This window comes from Chelonia mydas, chromosome 11 (assembly GCF_015237465.2).
Source record: "Chelonia mydas isolate rCheMyd1 chromosome 11, rCheMyd1.pri.v2, whole genome shotgun sequence".
In the NCBI taxonomy this organism is placed as follows: Eukaryota; Metazoa; Chordata; order Testudines; family Cheloniidae; genus Chelonia; species Chelonia mydas.
In genome coordinates this window covers 79,502,461-79,519,647 of record NC_051251.2, presented here as the reverse complement: position 1 = coordinate 79,519,647, position 17,187 = coordinate 79,502,461, and the positions used below count along the sequence as shown (strand labels likewise).

Here is a 17,187-nt window from a genome sequence, read left to right as displayed (position 1 = left end):
CATATATACTACCTGTATGGCCCTGAGGATGTCACATGGGCTGCAGCTGCGCGCTGATTGGGCTGCAGCCTGCAAGCGGCCCACAAGGTGCGGGTTGAGAACCACTGAGCTAAACCTTCTTGATCTATGAATTCATAGATCATAGATGGTAACTATAGGGAATAAACAGCAGAGCCCTGCTAGACTCTGTAATTTAAAAGAAACATGTAAAGAGACTTTCCTGAAGGTCCCATCTCACCCCACGAAGGCCTATTCTCACATTCTTCTCCTCTCCTGATGAATGAATCTAAGAAACTCAGACCCATGTTATTCCTCCTCCTGCACAGCAGGAACGTCACAAATAAACCGTCATCCCAAGGCCAAGGTCAGGACATTGCATTTCAAACCTCATGGAGACCATTATTGCTCCTGAATGTATCCATTTTATTAAACAATATACTATCAAGTAGAAATGAGAGGTTACAGAGCATAAGATAAATTCTATTCTGTGTGGGTGCTTATACCATGCTCATCCCCACAATATGTGAGCACCCCTACCTATCCATGGTGTAATAAGCAGCCTGTTTGTTCTCTTATCCTTTCCTGGGGGAGGAGTGTGTGCAGTGCTCTGACGGGTTGGGCCCCCATTCCCAGGGTGCCACCGGATGTGCTGGGGTCCCACTGAGTGTGCCTGTCCCCCTAGCCTGGCCCTCTCACACTCTGTGCTGCTGTGTTAGGCTCTCAAAGCCCTCTTTCCAGCCACACAGGTAGGGACACGCCCAGCTATAGAATCACTCAGAGTCTGCGATCAGCTGTCTGTGGGAGAGCTCAGCTCAGGGAATTGCCCAGCACTCTGGTACGGTTGCCAACTCTCCTGTGGGGAATTAACTTAAATGTAGGAGCTCATCAGAGGACATTCAGAGAGTCTTGAAAAATCATAATAAAATCCCATCACAATGTGGGAATCTTATCCCAGCCTCCTGCTCTGCATGACTCTGTTCCAGGAATGGGATTTTATTCTCTGCTTTATATCCATTGCATATCCCCATTACACGGCCACTCCAGCCTGGCCTGACGCTCTGAGGTTCTTGGGAACTGGCAAAGACGTTATTCACTTGGCCCTTCCCTATTCAGGGCACTTCAAGGATTGCTTGCCTGTGTGGATTCTCTGATGTTTAGTAAGGTGAGAGCTACACCGGTATGTTTTCCCACAGGTCAGGCACTTATAGGGCCTCTCTCCCGTGTGTACTCTCTGATGTACAATAAGTGCTGACGGTACCCTGAAACTTGTCCCACACTCAAGGCATTTATAGGGTTTCTCTCCCGTGTGTACTCTCTGATGTACAAGAAGGTCTGAGCTCTCCCCAAAGCTTTTCCCACAATCACAGCATTTGAAGGGCTTCTCTCCTGTGTGTACCCTCCGATGCCTGCTAAAGATTGAACTGTCACTGAAGGATTTTTGGCACTCGGGACATTTATAAGGTTTCTCTCCAGTGTGTTTTCTCTGATGTGTGGTAAGAGCTGAACTGTACCGGAAGCTTTTCCCACAGGTCAGACATGTATAGGGTTTTTCTCCTGTGTGGATCTTCTGATGTTGATTGAAATGTGATTTATCACTGAAGCTTTTCCCACAGGTCAGGCATGTATAGGGCTTTTCTCCCGTGTGGATTCTCTGGTGTCTAACAACTTGTGAGAGCTGAACAAAGCTGATCCCACATGTGGGGCACATATAGGGCTTCTCTCCTGTGTGGAGTCTCTGATGGTTAATGAGAGTAGTACTCTGAGAAAAGCTTTTCCCACACTCAGCACATCTATAGCGTTTTTCTCCCATGTGGATTGTCTGCGGAGTAATATGGGCTGAACTCCCAGGGAAGCTGTTCCCACAGTCACCAAACATACTGGGTCTGTCTCCAGGGGGATTCTCTGCTGGGCAGTTTCTTTGACTTTTCCAACCCCTCTGCTCCGGTGAGCTGATTCACGCTGTCTCTGCCCTGGCTCTTTTCCCGGGTGCCCGTATGGCCTGGGCTGAGTCTCCTAGGATCTCCCCAAACTGTCCTGTGTGGTTCCCCCTGCTCCAAGACTCCCAGCTGAGGATTCTCCTCCTTGGTCTCACTCACGGTCCCAGAGACAGAGAGATAATCCAGTTCAGAGTCACGCCCTGTGCTGCAGAAAAAAGGGGACAAACCAAAAGGGGAGTGGTAAAGGGGAAACACACCAAACAACTGCCCCCAAATCCTTCCCCAGAGACAGAAAGGAGGGAACCAATTATGCCACCTAATTCCAATCTGGATAGTTAGGAGAGTTTGTTTCCACATGGGCACACAGGATTGATAAAAACTCAGGAGTGGCATTTGCCGTGAGAATGTAAAACACAATTTCGGAGCCACTTTTGCCCATTCCTTACCTCTGCAGGCACATCTCAGTATCTCTCTTTCCCCCTCTCTGTGGAGACTGGGGACCCACAGCTCCTCCCTTCACTCTAGCCAGGAGATCATGTCAGGTCTGGAAACGGGAATTCCTACTTGGGGCTCAAGCAAACAAATGAGCAACATGACGTTAGGGCCCAACATTCAGTTATCTCAATAAGTGGCCTGAGTTTCAAAAACGTTGAGCCTGCAACACTGGGGTTCAGTTCTGAGTGTCCAGAGCTATTGATACCAGGCCACTTATTCCGCTACCTGAATATGGATTTGGAAATGTACTTTTAAGGTCCTGTAATTAAAATTCCTGGCCTTGGTCATTTGATTATAGCACAGACTCTGCCCCTGCCACTGGGAGTAAATCTGTGAGACATTTTTAGATCTGGTCAGTAACAGAGATTTAATAAACTCAGTAATGCCGCTCAGATGGCTAAAGACAAGCATGTGTGGAAGTATTGGCAAAATCAGATCCTAAGTTAATAAACAAAACTTACCAAATGGAAAAAGAAATCAGTGTGTGAAGAATGGAGAGCTATTGAGCCCTCAGAAAACACACACATCACAGGTCATTTTTAACTGGAGCTGAGAGACAAGCATGCCTGACCTAGGAATTCTCTCTGCATCAAATGTAAAGTTACCAGCCTAAATCCTTCTGCTACCCAATTAGTTCAAAAGTTGATAACACTTTTTAAAAATAATGGTAAAAGGGTCATTTCCCCCTTGCTCAAAATGAGGCTAAGTGGTGCTTTTTAATCTGTTTCCATTACAAATTCACTCTGGACAGAGACTTTCTATCCTAAAGACGAACATAGGGACTGCTGCGAGACTGGCTCAGACCAAAGGTGCATCTAGCGACTTTCAGCACTTTGTAAGTAACTGAAAAGGTCCCTTTAGAATGAAATTGTGCAGCCAACGAGCATAATCAAAGGTGCCTCTTTGGGGGACCCCCCTGCCCCTGCCCCAGGGCAGCGCGTCCCCCGAGCAGCGCGGGGACCAGGCGGAGGCACGAACTGGCTTTTCCTCTCCCTGCCCCTCCCCTTCTCCCCAGGACAGTCACTGCCCCGGGGCGGGGGGGCTGCAGGGAATGGGGCGGGGCAGGGCTGGGAGCCGGGAACCTCCCTCCCCCCATTGCTCCTGCTGCCCCTGGCTCCCTCCTGCCCCCTCGGGCTGGGAGACTCGGGCCCTGGCCCGGCCCGGGCGGTCGCTCTCCCGGGGCCGGCTCGGCGCCTGCTGGCGCAGGGGGGGCAGAGCCCAGGAGGGTCCGGGGGTGCGGGGCAGCACCTATGGGACTTGCACCCCCCGGGAGCAGAGCTGGGGCGGGGAGGGACCTTCGGGGCAGAGTCACTTCCCTGCCCGGCCCCCGCGCTTTCCCCAGGGGCCCCCTCACCTGCAAGCTGGGTCCGCGCTCGGCTCACAATGGAGGCGGCGGCGGCAGCGTGTGACCCGGGAAGTCCATCCCCAGCTCTGCGGAGAGACTAGAGGGGAAGCCCGGAAGCTGGAAGCCCGGCCCCCTCCCTGGGATCGGTTAGTCTGGCTGCGGAGGGGGTGGGGGATGCTCAGTAACAGCTGCTGAAGCCGCTGCCCCCCTGCGCTGCCCTCACTCGCCAGCCCCTCCCGCTTCCTGCAGCAGCCACAGAGCGGGGGGGGATGGGGCGGAGAGATGGGCGGGGGCCCAAGCCCTGGTCAGAGGCGGATAAAACAGGGCGGCGGGGGCAGAGGGGAGGATCTAGGGAACAGCAAAAAGAAAAGGAGGACTTGTGGCACGTTAGAGACTAACCCATTTATTTGAGCAGAAGCTTTCGTGAGCTACAGCTCACTTCATCGGATGCTTTTTGCGGATACAGCCTAACACGGCTGCTACTCTGAAACCTGTCAATATGCAATCCAGGGAACAGGGTGCGCGACTCTTGGAGCAGCCAGAATAAAAACTCTGTGATGGGGGTACTTCACTCTGAGCAGAGATGAAAGCGGCAAGAGCTGGTGCACCCTACTGGGGCAGCCCGGCTTCCCCAGGGGGCAATTTAAATTTAAATTGCCTCCAGAGCCCTGCTGCTAGATCCCTGGGCTAGTGGCTGCGGGGCTCCGGGGGCTAGTTAAAGGGCCGGGGCAGTAGAAGCAGAGGAGCCGCAGGCCCTTTAAATAGCCCCCTATTTAAAGGACCGGGGCTCCAGCTGCTATCTGAAGGACTAGGGCGGCAGAGGCAGCTGGAGCCCAGCCGCTTCCCCAGGGCTCTGGTGGCTAATTAAAGGACCTGCGGTAGAAGCAGGGGAGCCTCTGGCTGCTGCTGCTGCCAGGATTGGGGGGGGGGAGAGGGAGGAGGAGGAAGTGGTGGTGGGGCACTTACCTTACAGGGTGGACTGGGACTGGCTCTGACCCCCTCAGTCCTGCCCCTTCCGGGGGCCAGAGCTGGCCCCAGCATACAGGTAAGTCCCTCTACTTACTTTCACCCCTGATTCTGAGTGACACATGCTGGAGACTGCTGGAGTCAGATCCCCTTGGGGGATTTCTAAATATCACAGAGGACAATTTCCTGGCTCAAAAATTGCTGCATCCCACACAAATGCTATATGAGACCTCTTCCTGACTGAGAAAGAATTGATCAGAGAACTAAACATCAGTGGTAGTTTGAGTAAAAGTCATTGTGACTTGAGCACATTGTTATATGCAAACACAGAACAGAGTCCAGGTGAGTAATATACATGTATATTTTGTGCTTTTAAAAGGGCAGTTTCATAAAGCGGAAAATGAATTGAGTCGAATGAGCTCAGAAGAAGAATTTAAATGGAACAAATGTGGCTGAGTTGGAACAATTTAAATGGAACAAATGTGACTGAGAATTGAGTGATGTTTAAGAACACTTTAGTCAATGCCTAGAAGTTGACAATTGACGAAGGCAGCACGCTGGCAAAAAACCCCACAAACCTGACTTAGAGGGGAACTGAAGGCAGTTCTATAAAATCAACCTACCCACATCAGCTCCGGGCTCCAATCCAGGGCCCTGCAGTGCACAGCCAAGGCCTTCATCTGCTCCAAGCAACATTGACAAGAGGCAGTGGGTTCAAACTGCAGCACTGCAGATCTAGAGTCAATCCCAGGAGAAACTTCCTCACCCACAAGCAGTAGGACAGTGGAACAGAGGCCTCAGGAGGTCATAGAGGCTTCTTTGTGGAGGTTTTCAAAAGGGGGGCTGGGTAGCCATCTGTCTCAGGCACAACAAACCCTGCATTTTGGCTGGGGGTTAGACTAGAGGAGTAGTTCTCAAACCGCGACCCCCTTCTGACAACAAAATTACTACATGACCCCAGGCAGGGGAACCGATGTCCGAGCCCCGCTGCCAGGTAATGACACTTTCCTATGGGGAGCAGTTTAATACACTACACCTGAAGGGGGTTGAAGATGGGCAGGGGATGTGAGAGCCAGAGGGCATTGAGGGGGGAACAGGGATGTGGGAGGGGACAGGAGGGGGGTGAACAGGGATGTGGAAGAGGGGAGGAACAGGGTTGCAGTGGGTGGGAGGGGGCCACGGGGATGTGGGGCTGCTCCCCCAGCCCATTGGGTAGGAGAGAGGGAGGGGCTGACCTGCCCAGGAGCCAGTGGGGAATCTTTTTCCCTAGACATGGTCAAACCAGGGATATAAAAGGTTAACTGGGAAGCACTGGGTTTACCAGTTTGCTTACTGGTTAACTGGACCTTGCTAGTTAACCCTGCGGGCCGGCCAGCCACCCTGGGTCAGAGGAGCCCCGGCCATAGTGGGCTGGCTAGACCTGAGCCATGGCCGCAGTGGGCTGGGGGGTGTGCAGCAGCCCCAGCCCCAGTGGGCAAGCAGGATCCTGGACACAGCCACACTGGAATGACTCCAGCCCTGTCTGCGGCAGGCAGGCCGGCCTGGAGCAGCCCCTGCCGTGCTTGGCCAGCGGGACCCCAGCCCTGGCTGCCCTGCACCAGCCCACTGGAGAGACCTCGGGTAAAGTGGTTAACCGGTTAAATGATATCATTTGAATTGGTTAACTGTTGTAATTGATATTTACATCCCTAGGCCAAACAAGCATGGGGGCGCCATCAGAGTTCCCCCTAAAGGCTCAGAATTTACAAGGCAAATATTCCCCTCCCCCACGCCCACGTGCGCACCCCCTGCTCCTAATTTAGTTTTTGTTTTATTAAGACAATCTCATTATGTGGGGGTCTGACTGGTGAATGATAAATGCTTGGGGCTGACAGGACTGAACCGGGCCCTGCTCCGAGTTCCATGTCAACCCGAGTCGCTGTTAGCAACAGCAGGCAGGGAGCCCAGCTGGCCTCTTTTTTTTTTTTTTTTAAGTTTGACTCATGCTCAGGTTCAGTTCCATTGAATATGTTCAGTTTCATTTCTGGTTCAAGCCACCCAAAGAAACAAAAATAGAAGTTCAGTGACAGGTTTAAATCCTATTTCGATCTCAGTGGAGGTAAATCCAGCTGCAACTTAGACTGGAAACTGTTTCGACTTTTGATTATTTATTTATTTTGTAACTTAAACTTTAGGTGACTTTTCCTAGTGTTTTTGTGTTGTCAAATATACACGATTATTTTTTTCCCTAAACAATCTGTTTGAGAAACCTAAGAAACCATATTTAAACATATGCTTTTGGAACCTCTACAGAGAGAGGATACATTTGAGGCCTGGAAGTTTTCTTTTGACACTCCCTTGTGTTGCTGTTATTGCCAGTACGATTTTTGCTAGTTGATTTAGCGTGGGCATGACATTTTTCAGATGTTCCCAGTACTGTAGTTTGGTATGTTTTCTTTCTTATGGAGATGTGGCCCATCTGCGAATGAATCAGGCATTGGCCCATTCCTTTTTGGGGCTTTCCATCGTCCAGATATCACTTCTTTTTTAGATATTTCACAAGCATTCAGAAGAAATTTCCATTCGTCTTTCAATTTCAGACGTGTCTGACATTGATTCTCTGACATCATTATTTCTGACTCAAACATTTCCATCTTCATCCATGTTTTGGTGTCATGAAATTTTGCCTTGACCTTGTCCTCTGCTGACAGTGGGGGTTGATGTCTAGGATCAAGATATATATACGAGAAAAACAGATCTCTCTGGGATAGGGGTGGGTGGGTTAGAGGTGGGTATCACCCCCCCCCCCAGAGGGGGCTGGGAGGCAGCTTCAGTGGGGAAGGGAGTTTGGAGCACGAATCCTGCCTCAACTGGGGCAACTGGAGGGAGAAGCTGCCCCAGGGGGTGGGGATGGTGGGAGGAGGCATGTCAAGGGGAGAAGTTTGGGGAGCCATTACCTTTGTCCTTGGCCTTGAAGAGTTATTATGAACTTCAGGGCCCAGGGAGCACCCTTCTCTCCCCAGGGGGGCATCTCAGAGGTGGCTCATCTACCTCTGGGCCCCACCTCTGCCTCTCATGGTGTGCAGGCAGCTCCCAAGGTTTTCTTCTCCCTCCCTGCTCTTGCGGGCTGGCCCCCTTCTCTTCTCATGCTCTTCTCACTATCCTGGGGCAGGCCTTTCTGGGGCCATCACCAGCTCATTGGCTAGTTTGTTGTCTTCTCTTACAATGAAAGTAAGATCTCTATATGTTTTTTTAAAAAATAATGAGCTTTAAAAATGCTGAATCTTTATTTTAACTGGTAACAGCCCCTTTCCCCCCTTTTTTTGTTCAGTTCCATTCTGGTTCAGTCAGTAAAACAAATGTCTGGTTGAGATTCGGTTCTGGTTCATGTAGAAAATCCTGGTTTGAACTGGGTCTCCAGTTCCACTATGGGTCCAGATGGGTGAATGAAATCAGCATCCACCTGACTGTCCCTGGGGGCTGCAGGGGCAGCAGAGAGGGGCTCGGTCATTAGCTGCCCCTAGCAGAGGACTCTGGTCATTGCTCAGGCCTAGGAGGCCAGTGTCAGTCTCTCTCTGAGCTCAGGATACTGGAGCCCTAGAGCTCACTGGGCTTCCTGGGGCAGATGCTGCTGCCTCTGTTGTGATCTGGAGCCTGGGCTGAGCAGTTGCTGAGTGGGATCTGTGCTGGGACAGACCATCACTAAACCTCCCTCTGTGCCCAGCCGAGGGGGGATTTTCTCCTGTGTCTGGAACTATCCCCCTGGGGCAGCCCTGGGCTCTGCTGGCATCAGCCCCTGAGCCAGAGACTGCAGGTGATAAGAGAGATCTGGGGTAAAAGCTGGGGCCAGGTTGGAAAGTGACTCTGCAGAAATGGCTCCCACTTGCCCCATCTCTGCTCCTGAGTGTCTGCGTGTCACAGAGCTGCTGCCCCAACGCACCAGGCTCACACCCCCATTAGCAGTGGCTGTAGCTATTGGAGAGGAAATGCCCACGGGAATGGCAGGACAGTGACCAGTTCTTCATGCAGGAGGGAGCGTGGAGAGACTGGAAGGGGCAGCTGGAGCAATCAGTGGGGAGGGAGGTTTCGGGCACCCAGCCTTGCCCAACTCCATTCACTGCAGCCCCCTGGGGCAGATTGACTTTCCTGGGGAGAAGGGGAGAGGCAGGGAGAGCAAAAGCCAGGTCCTGGCTCTGCCTGGTGCCCACGCTGCTGGGGGAATGTGCTGCTGGGGGGACAGTGTCAGGGGAATCCCCCAAAGAGGTGCCTTTGATTCTGCTTTTTTCTGGTATTTAGCTCAGAAGCTCTGTTCCTGGGAGGGTGTAAATGTGTCTCATGGATTTAGTCCCTGTGGGAGAGGTCGGGTCTGTGCTGTAATAATGTCACTGAGGCTTCTCCCAGCATGGCAGAGTCTAGAGTGTCTGCAGGGAAAGAGCCTGGGGGGAATCGGGGTGTGAAATGGACTAACGCTAATTCAGAAATCTCCCAAATTTCCCTTCTCGCCCTGACAGGCTGCAGAATAACGACCCCGTTTTGCTCCAAACTCTCCCATCTTCCTAGGGGCCGGGGCAGGGAAATGGCTGTGGTGGATCCAGCTCAGGTAGGGGATTGAGGGGGAAGGGCAGGAAACACTCAGGGTGAGGTGGGGGGGACAGGGTGTGATAAACCTGCTGGGACATGCTCAGCCTAGGGCCTGATTTATGAACAGACCCATTGGGAGTGTGTGAACATTCCCCCATTTCTGAAACAGGAAATAACCCCCTGGACAAGGCTGGGAAAACAGAGCAAAGTGCTGGAGCCTGAACCCCCTAAGCAGAGACTGCAGTGAAATAAAAAAGGGAGATGCTGGGATTCCTGTCCTTATTCCCAGCCCAGAGCCCTGCTTCCCACCTCTGCCTGTTCCTATTAGTTGGATGGTAAATGGGAAGACCCTGCACTCCTCCTGCTGGGAGGGACAAGGAGCTCTCCCCTTCTCTCTGTTCCCTGCAGCCTCCTGGCCACTCTGAGCAGGGTGGGGTGGGATTCTGCTCCTCTGGCCTCCCAGACCTGTCCTAGTGTTGTGTTTCTTCCCCCATGAATAGTGGGATTGTGGCAGGGGCAGCAGGCACTGAGTGGGGGGCACCTGTTGTTTCAGATGCCGGTGACCTTTGAGGAGGTGGCTGTGTATTTCACCGTGGGGCGGGGGGCGCTGCTGGACCCCGGTCAGAGAGCCCTCTACAGGGATGTCATGCAGGAGAAATATGAGACTGTCCCCTCAGCTATGTGAAGCCATGGGGCCTGCATTTCTGCAGCTGGTCAGGTTCTTCCCTGGTCAGTTAGATGTCAAGGAAATGGTTCACATAGTCCACAGTGCCAGTGTGAGAGAGGCATTCACCTCCAAATGCCCTCCAATGCAATAGGAGAGTCATGAACGTAATGGACATGCTAATTCATCCCCATCCCTCCAGTTATCACGGGGGCAGGAGCAGTGTATTATCCTCTCTACATTAATTCTCACTCAAACACAGGATCTCTGTGCACCTCCCCTCATGGGACTAGCTCCATGTGTGGGGAGGGCTCTGGGGGTTCAGACATAAGCAGGGGTTGAACACCAGAGCTATGTGTGCCTCAGCAAATCCCCCAGAGCCCACAGACCCTGAAAATTCCTAGTGAGGGTATGATAACTCCCCCTCCTCCAGATATCAGCCTCTCCCAAGGGGGCTCAGTGACCATGTTCCCATCTGTTCACATCCCACAACCCCCCAGGAAATCATAGGGTCAGTTTTAACTCAATTTGTGACAAATACTGCCTGAATCCTCAGTGCACTCTGCTCATGCCTGATTTCACTCTCTGAGCAGGACTCCCCATTCCCAACCTGCCCTGATCGACGAGCTGGAAGCAGGGGAAGAGCCATGGATCCCGGATCTCCAGGCCTCTGAGGAAAGCAACATCCCAAGAGGCACCTGCACAGGTGAGGAATCAGTGTCAGTGACACTGATTCCATCTGGCAAATGAAGGAAAAATCTGAAAATCCCCAAAATGTGGTGTGAGCCCTCCTCAGTTCTGTGTCGTTTCACCCAGGTCAGGCTGTGGTCAGCAGGTATCGTATCATCATGGCAGATATCACTCGTGGCTTCCCACCCAGCCTGTTCACTGTCTGGAGTTTTCTCCCTGACTTCACTTCCCTGGGAGTGTTTGGATGGGGTGTGGAGACAGAATCCAATTTCTCAGTCTTCCCCACAGTTACTGTGTTGTGTTTTCCCTTTTTGCTACTCCCCTTTGTGCCCTTTCTATCAGCCCAGGAACTGACTCCTGCCTGGATTCTCTCTCTCTCCCGCAGCAGGTGACATGAGAATGAGGACAGAAATCCACAGCAGAAAGGTCCTGACCAAGTGGAACTGCAGGGGACGGTGAAGAGCTGGACAGTATTTTTTCCCAGTGCTTGGAACAGAGAAAAGCCTGGCGTAATCAGCACAGGTCAGAGAGAAAGCTGGGAAACAGCCCATGGAAGAAAGTGTATGAATCCACTGAATGTGGGACAGGAGGACACTGAATGTGTCCCCAGGAAACCACAGCCTAGCAGACAATTCACAAAGAAAAGAAACCCTATAAATGCTTGGACTGTGGGAAAAGCTTTGTTCAGCAGTCTGGCTTTATAAAGCATGGGAGAATCCACACAGGAGAGAGGCCATATAAGTGCTTTTATTGTGGGAAAAGTTTCAGTGCACCATCAGCCCGTTACATTAGAAAACACACATGGGGTAGAAACCCTTTAAATGCTTGGACTGTGGGAACAGTTTCAGTCAGTGCTCAAGCGTTATTAAGCATGGGAGAACCCACACAGGGAAGAGCCCCTCAGATGTTCTTAGCATGGGAAATGCTTCAGTTGGAGCTAACACCACATTAGCCATCAGAGAGTCCTCCACATAGGAGAGAAATTCTCTCAGTGCCCTGACTAGGGCTGGCTATAGTAAAAACCCCCTCCATTTACTGGGGAGAGGCAGGGAGAGCAAAAGCCAGGTCTTGGCTCTGCCTGGTGCCCACGCTGCTGGGGGAATGTGCTGCTGGGGGGACAGTGTCAGGGGAATTTGCTGAAACAGACTAACACAGCTAGCCCTCTGAAACTTGACACCCACCCTTGGAGCAAGGGGTTGGGGCAGCCCAGGCTGGGGACTTCCATCCTTCCTGCCCTGTTCCAGCTGGGGCTCAGGAATTCCACACACCCACTGCCCAACGGCGGGACAGCCCAGGCTGGGGACTGACTGTCTTCCACCCCAGCCGAGGCAGCCTGGGATCGGGACTTCTGCCCTGCAGCCCTGTCCTCCTGCGGCCCCAAGCTCCTACCGCGGCCCCATGGGCTTCCTCCTGCAGCGTCTCCTGGGGGCTTCCGCTCCTGCCAGCTGCAGCCAGGGCAGCGTGGGCTCAGGAATTCCCCCTCCCCACAGCCGAGGCAGCCCAGGAGCTACTGGGGGTTGAGGAGGGACAGCAGGGTCCCATCACTGTTGTGCTGTTTGGGCAGCAGAAGCAGCCCTGAGAGGGGGACCCTACACCCCAGAGCAGGGTTCGAGGGGAGAGCATTCCCTGGTGCCGAGTGCCACAGGCTGACTGTGCCTTGTGTGAAGAAATACTTCCTGTTGTTTGTTTCAAACCTGCTGCCTAGTAACTTCATTGGATGCCCCCTGGTTCTTGAGTTATGTGAGGAGGTAAATAACACGTCCTCGTTCACTGTTCCCACCCCAGTTATGTGTTGGTAGCTCTGTATCGTAGCTCCGCTTAGTCGCCCCTTTCCTAAGATGAACAGTCCCAGCCTTTTTAATTGCTTCTTGTTTGGAAGCTGTTTCATCCCCTTCATCGTTCTTGTTGCCCTTCTCTGTACTTTTTCCAATTCTAATATATCTTTTTTTGAGATGGGATGAGAACTGCACACAATATTCAAAATGTGGACGTATCATGGATTTATGTAGTGGCATTATGATATTTTTTGTCTTATTATCTATCCTTTTCCCAATCATTCCTTCCATTCTGTTTGCTTTTTTGACTGCTTCTGCCCATTGAGCAGATGGTTTCAGAGAACGATCCACAATGATTCCAAGATCTCTTTCTTGAGTGGTAACAGCTAATTTAGATTCCCATAATTTTGGATATATAGTTGTGATTGTTTTTTTACCAATGTGCATTACTTTGCATTTATCAACACTGAATTTCATGTGCCATTTTGTTGCCCACTCACCCAGCCACTGGCTACTGGCTATAGAGATACTCCTCCCTCAGTGCCATGAGCCCCACTCTTTCCTTCTATTTACAGCCCCCCTTTTTTACACTTGAATTCCCAGTCCTTGGTCTTCTGGACATCTGCAATGTATGCCAGTCCGTTGCCTCAAGAGAAGCAGTGCCCCCCAGTTTGCTGGTTTCACCTGTATTTAATTCTCTGCTTAGCACAAGTTACTTAGACGTGTCTACAGTAAAAAATAAATTGAAGTTTATTTAACAGAGCTTGAGACAGAGATTCTAATGAAAGCTGGTATACGGATTTGGAAACATACAGTTACAGGTTAAGGAAAAACATGTCTCCTAGGCAGTCTCCTAGGCTGTACTCATTTACAAGTTACTTCCTGTCTAATAAAGTATTTCTCATCCAACGGTGTACCTGTCCAGTTTCAAAAGCTGGGATGCTCTTTTCATGAGACACGTCTGCTGACAGAGTCTCTCCTCCAGAATGGATAACATCTTGTGTCGTTTCCTATTCTGTTATACAGGCAGGCCTTGAATTTACGATGTTCGAGTTATGACAAACGGCACTTACGCCGTTTATAAAACTGACATCCTGTTTTGACTTTCTGACATCGTTTTTGACTTTCCGGCACCTGAGAGGACGCAACTCAAAGCCAGAGAACAAGTTCATACGTTCACAGCGATGTTCTGTGCCGCCCATCTCCCTAATTCAAGGTGCTCAATTGCTATTCTGACGCCATTTTTACGTGGTGGATCTTCGCACTTCCAAACTTTTTCTTAAAATTTAGTGTTTCTTTGCCCATAATAATGGCAGAAAAGCGAAAATCTGGTGAAAGTGGTGTTTCTTCTTCTACGAAACATAGAAGAAATTTGAATACAAAAATTGAAATAATTGAGAGGTCCGAAAGAGGTGAGACGCCAACTGAAATCAGCAGAGTTTTGGGGATCCCCCGATCAACTATCGCAACCATCCTGCAAAAGAAGGAATGGATTCAGAAACGTGTTAAGGGCTCGGCTCCTATGCAATCAACTGTGATAACTAAGCAGCATGTTGGACTTATTGCCCAGGTTGAGAGATTGTTAATCATTTGGCTGGAGGATCAATATGAACGCTGTGCTCCGGTGAGCTCAGGCAGAATTCGGGAAAAGGCTGGGAGTCTTTATGACGATCTAAAGAAACAAACGGGGGAGAGTTCTGACGCTGAGCCTTTTAATGCAAATGGGGAATGGTTGATGCGGTTTAAAGCCAGGGCCAATCTGCATAACATGAAGGTCTCAGATGAAGCTGTCAGTGCAGATGAGGCAGGCAGCTCGTGTTTTTCCTAAGACATTGGCTGAGATCATTGAAAAGGGTGGGTATTGTGCTCAACAAGTTTTTAATGTTGACGAAACTAGGCTCTTTTGGAAAAAAATGCCGTCGAGAACCGACATTGCCAAAGAGGAGAAATCCATGCCAGGGTACAAAGCTGCTAAAGATAGGATCACTCTTTTGTTCGGTGCAAATGCTGCAGGTGACTTTAAACTTAAACCTTTGCTTGTGTACCGTTTGGAAAACCCCAGGGCTTTGCACAGATATTCCAAAGCATTCCTCCCAGTGATATGGAAATCCGATCCTAAGGCACAGGTCAATAAAGACATTTTTGAGGATTGGTTTAATTATCATTTTGTGCCAAGTGTTTTTGCTGCAATAATCCCTGACAATCTTGCATTTAAAGCATTGTTAATCCTCGACAATGCTCCTGGTCATCCAACCAGCCTTGGTGACATGCATCCTGACATCCAAGTGGTGTTTCTGCCCCCAAACACCACTTCCTTGTTGCAACCCATGGAACAGGGGGTAATTGCATCGTTCAAGGCCTACTATCTCAGGAGCACATTTGGTCAGGCCATCTGGGAAACTGAGAAGCAAGGTGGACCAACTCTGAAGGAATTCTGGAAGAGCTTCAACATTTGCCATGCAGTTAAGAACATTGATGAGGCATGGAATGAAATCAAACAACCCGATTTGAATGGTGTTTGGAAAAAATTGTGTCCTGATTTTGTGTCTGACTTCAAAGGCTTTACTGACACTGTTAAAAAGGTGACCAAAAATGTTGTTGAAATGGGCAAAGACCTGAACTTAGACATTGCACCAAAGGATGTTGAGGAGTTGCTGGCATCACATTCTGAAGAATTAACTAATGAGGACCTCATTGAATGGAACCGCAAAAAGTGGCAGAGGAACAAGAAGATGCACCCACTGTTCAAGAGACTCCTCCTCGTAAAGTCTTGACAATAAAAGTGTTGGCTGAGGCATTTCAACATTTGGAAGCTGCCATGTCCCTGTTTGAGGAGCATGACCCTAACATTGAACGCAGTGCACCTGTGAATAGGGACATATACAACACGTACTGCTGCTACAGAGAAATTTACAAGGAAAAGAAGAGAACATCTGCCCAAACTTCCGTGGGCACTTCCTTATGTTCTACCAAATCACCTCAACAACTCCTGAAAGCCCCATCCAATTAGACCCACCTGTGAGCTCAGAAGAACGTGTCCCATCTCCTTTTTCATCCCTTCAGTAGGTTTCTTAGATCAGCAATGCCCAGGAATGATGAAGACAAGTTATGTTAAAAAAATTTTAAGGCTTTAAAATTTGTCTATGCTTTTTAGATCATTTGTGGGTAGGGGTAATGTACAGTGTACAGTATTGTACAGGTACTATATTTCTTTATGTATTCTTAGTGTCTGATTCTTTTATGTCAACATGATTGCTATTTTCAATATGAATACATTAATGGAGCTATATTACTCGTCTATAATTGATTGAGTATAAAAATATGGGTGAAAATAGTATATCGGGCCTCGGTTTAGAAATCAGTCCCCCATTTTTAACATTGTTCCAATGGGAAAATGGGTTCCAAGTTACAACATTTCAACTTAAGATGTGATTTAGGAACCAATTGTGTCATAAGTCCGAGGACTTCCTGTACAATTACAGTCTATTGTCTCTTCCCCCAGGGGTCCCCTATTCAGAGACTTTTCTTGGGGTTCTTTTGTCTTAGTAAATGCTCAAGCCTGCTTCTGGTCCGGACAGTAAACACAGGGCTTGGGCTGGGTTCTGGATGTCCATTGTTCTCAATGTTGCTTGAGACAGTCCTGGGTCTCTCACCCCACCCCCAGATGAGATCTTTCACCTCCAACAGTTTTGGACACTATACCCTACATGTTACATGTTAATAACTGTGACAATCAGTTAGACATTAGCTTTGGCAGAGACCACTCATGACACTTTTCAATGAGATATTGAGAAGATGGTTGGAGGCAGGTGTAATTAGTCATTTCCCCAGCTCACCAGCAGATGTCAGCGGAGAGCTCCTACCTATTTGTTTGCATGTATTATTTCTATGTCTGGATTTAGGAAAATAAGATATAAACTTGTATTACTGATGTAGTGATATTAAGGGTGCTTCGAAAACAATGAGTTGTGAATGGCCTTGTTTACCTACAAGCCTTCCTGTGTGCTTGGGGGCCGGCCCAGGAAGATTGGTGGCTAGGGTCTTACAGAGACATGTGACCATGTCACCTGATACTGGAATCCATCTTAAATCTGGTATTTTTCCAGATGGGAATGGCTAGGGGGTCAAACCAAATAAAGGTTTCCCGCCTTGGGGAAATCCTACATAAGGCGGAGGAAGTAAACAATGATTGTCTTCAGCTGGCTTAAGAGATGGCCTCCCCACCCCAAAGAGATACCTGAAAGCACCTGGAAACAAATGGACTGTAACCACAGGGGTGGGAGAGATTGGCTGGACCCAGGCCACAAAATACATCTTTGGCCTGAGAAGGACTTTTCCTGAAATAACATCTAGGGTGAGAAGCTATTATATGTAACCAGTTTCTTAGTATATTAAGCTGAGCCTTGCGTGTTAGTTTTATTTTACTTAGTAACTCACTTTGTTGGGTCTGTAATCTTGTTATATTTACTTAAATCCTACCTTTTATTCTTAATAAAATTACTTTTATTTATTAATAAACCCAAGTGTAAGGAATTGTTACCGGGGGGTGGGGGGGAGAAGCTGTGCGTATCTCTCTTTCAGTGTTAAAGAGGGTGGACATTTATGAACTTACCCTGCATAAGCTTTATGCAGAGCAAGATGGATTTATCTGGGGTTCAGACTCCCAGAAAGGCTGTGTGCTAAGCACTGGACAAGTCCCTATTAACTGAGAAGCCCCAGGGCTGAGTGTGTCTCTGTGTCTGTGCTGGAGCTAAA

At 49.6% G+C, this 17,187-nt stretch overlaps 1 protein-coding gene and 1 long non-coding RNA gene across 2 annotated transcripts; one reads left to right on the top strand and one right to left on the bottom strand.

The window, feature by feature from the left end:
• Positions 1 to 378: 378 nt before the first annotated feature.
• Positions 379 to 4,069, bottom strand: LOC122462425. Its single transcript, XR_006284963.1, has 2 exons — positions 3,787 to 4,069; positions 379 to 2,142 (listed from the first exon to the last, which is right to left on the bottom strand). It is a non-coding gene; the product is annotated as an uncharacterized LOC122462425 (long non-coding RNA).
• A 724-nt stretch (positions 4,070 to 4,793) lies between these two features.
• LOC114021908 (tigger transposable element-derived protein 1-like) lies at positions 4,794 to 15,352 on the top strand. Its single transcript, XM_043525533.1, has 5 exons — positions 4,794 to 4,822; positions 9,234 to 9,322; positions 10,561 to 10,673; positions 11,043 to 11,179; positions 13,459 to 15,352. Exon 5 carries the CDS (start codon positions 14,214 to 14,216, stop codon positions 15,204 to 15,206), a length of 993 nt encoding a protein of 330 aa, XP_043381468.1. The 5' UTR covers positions 4,794 to 4,822; positions 9,234 to 9,322; positions 10,561 to 10,673; positions 11,043 to 11,179; positions 13,459 to 14,213; the 3' UTR covers positions 15,207 to 15,352.
• The last annotated feature ends 1,835 nt before the right edge of the window (positions 15,353 to 17,187 follow it).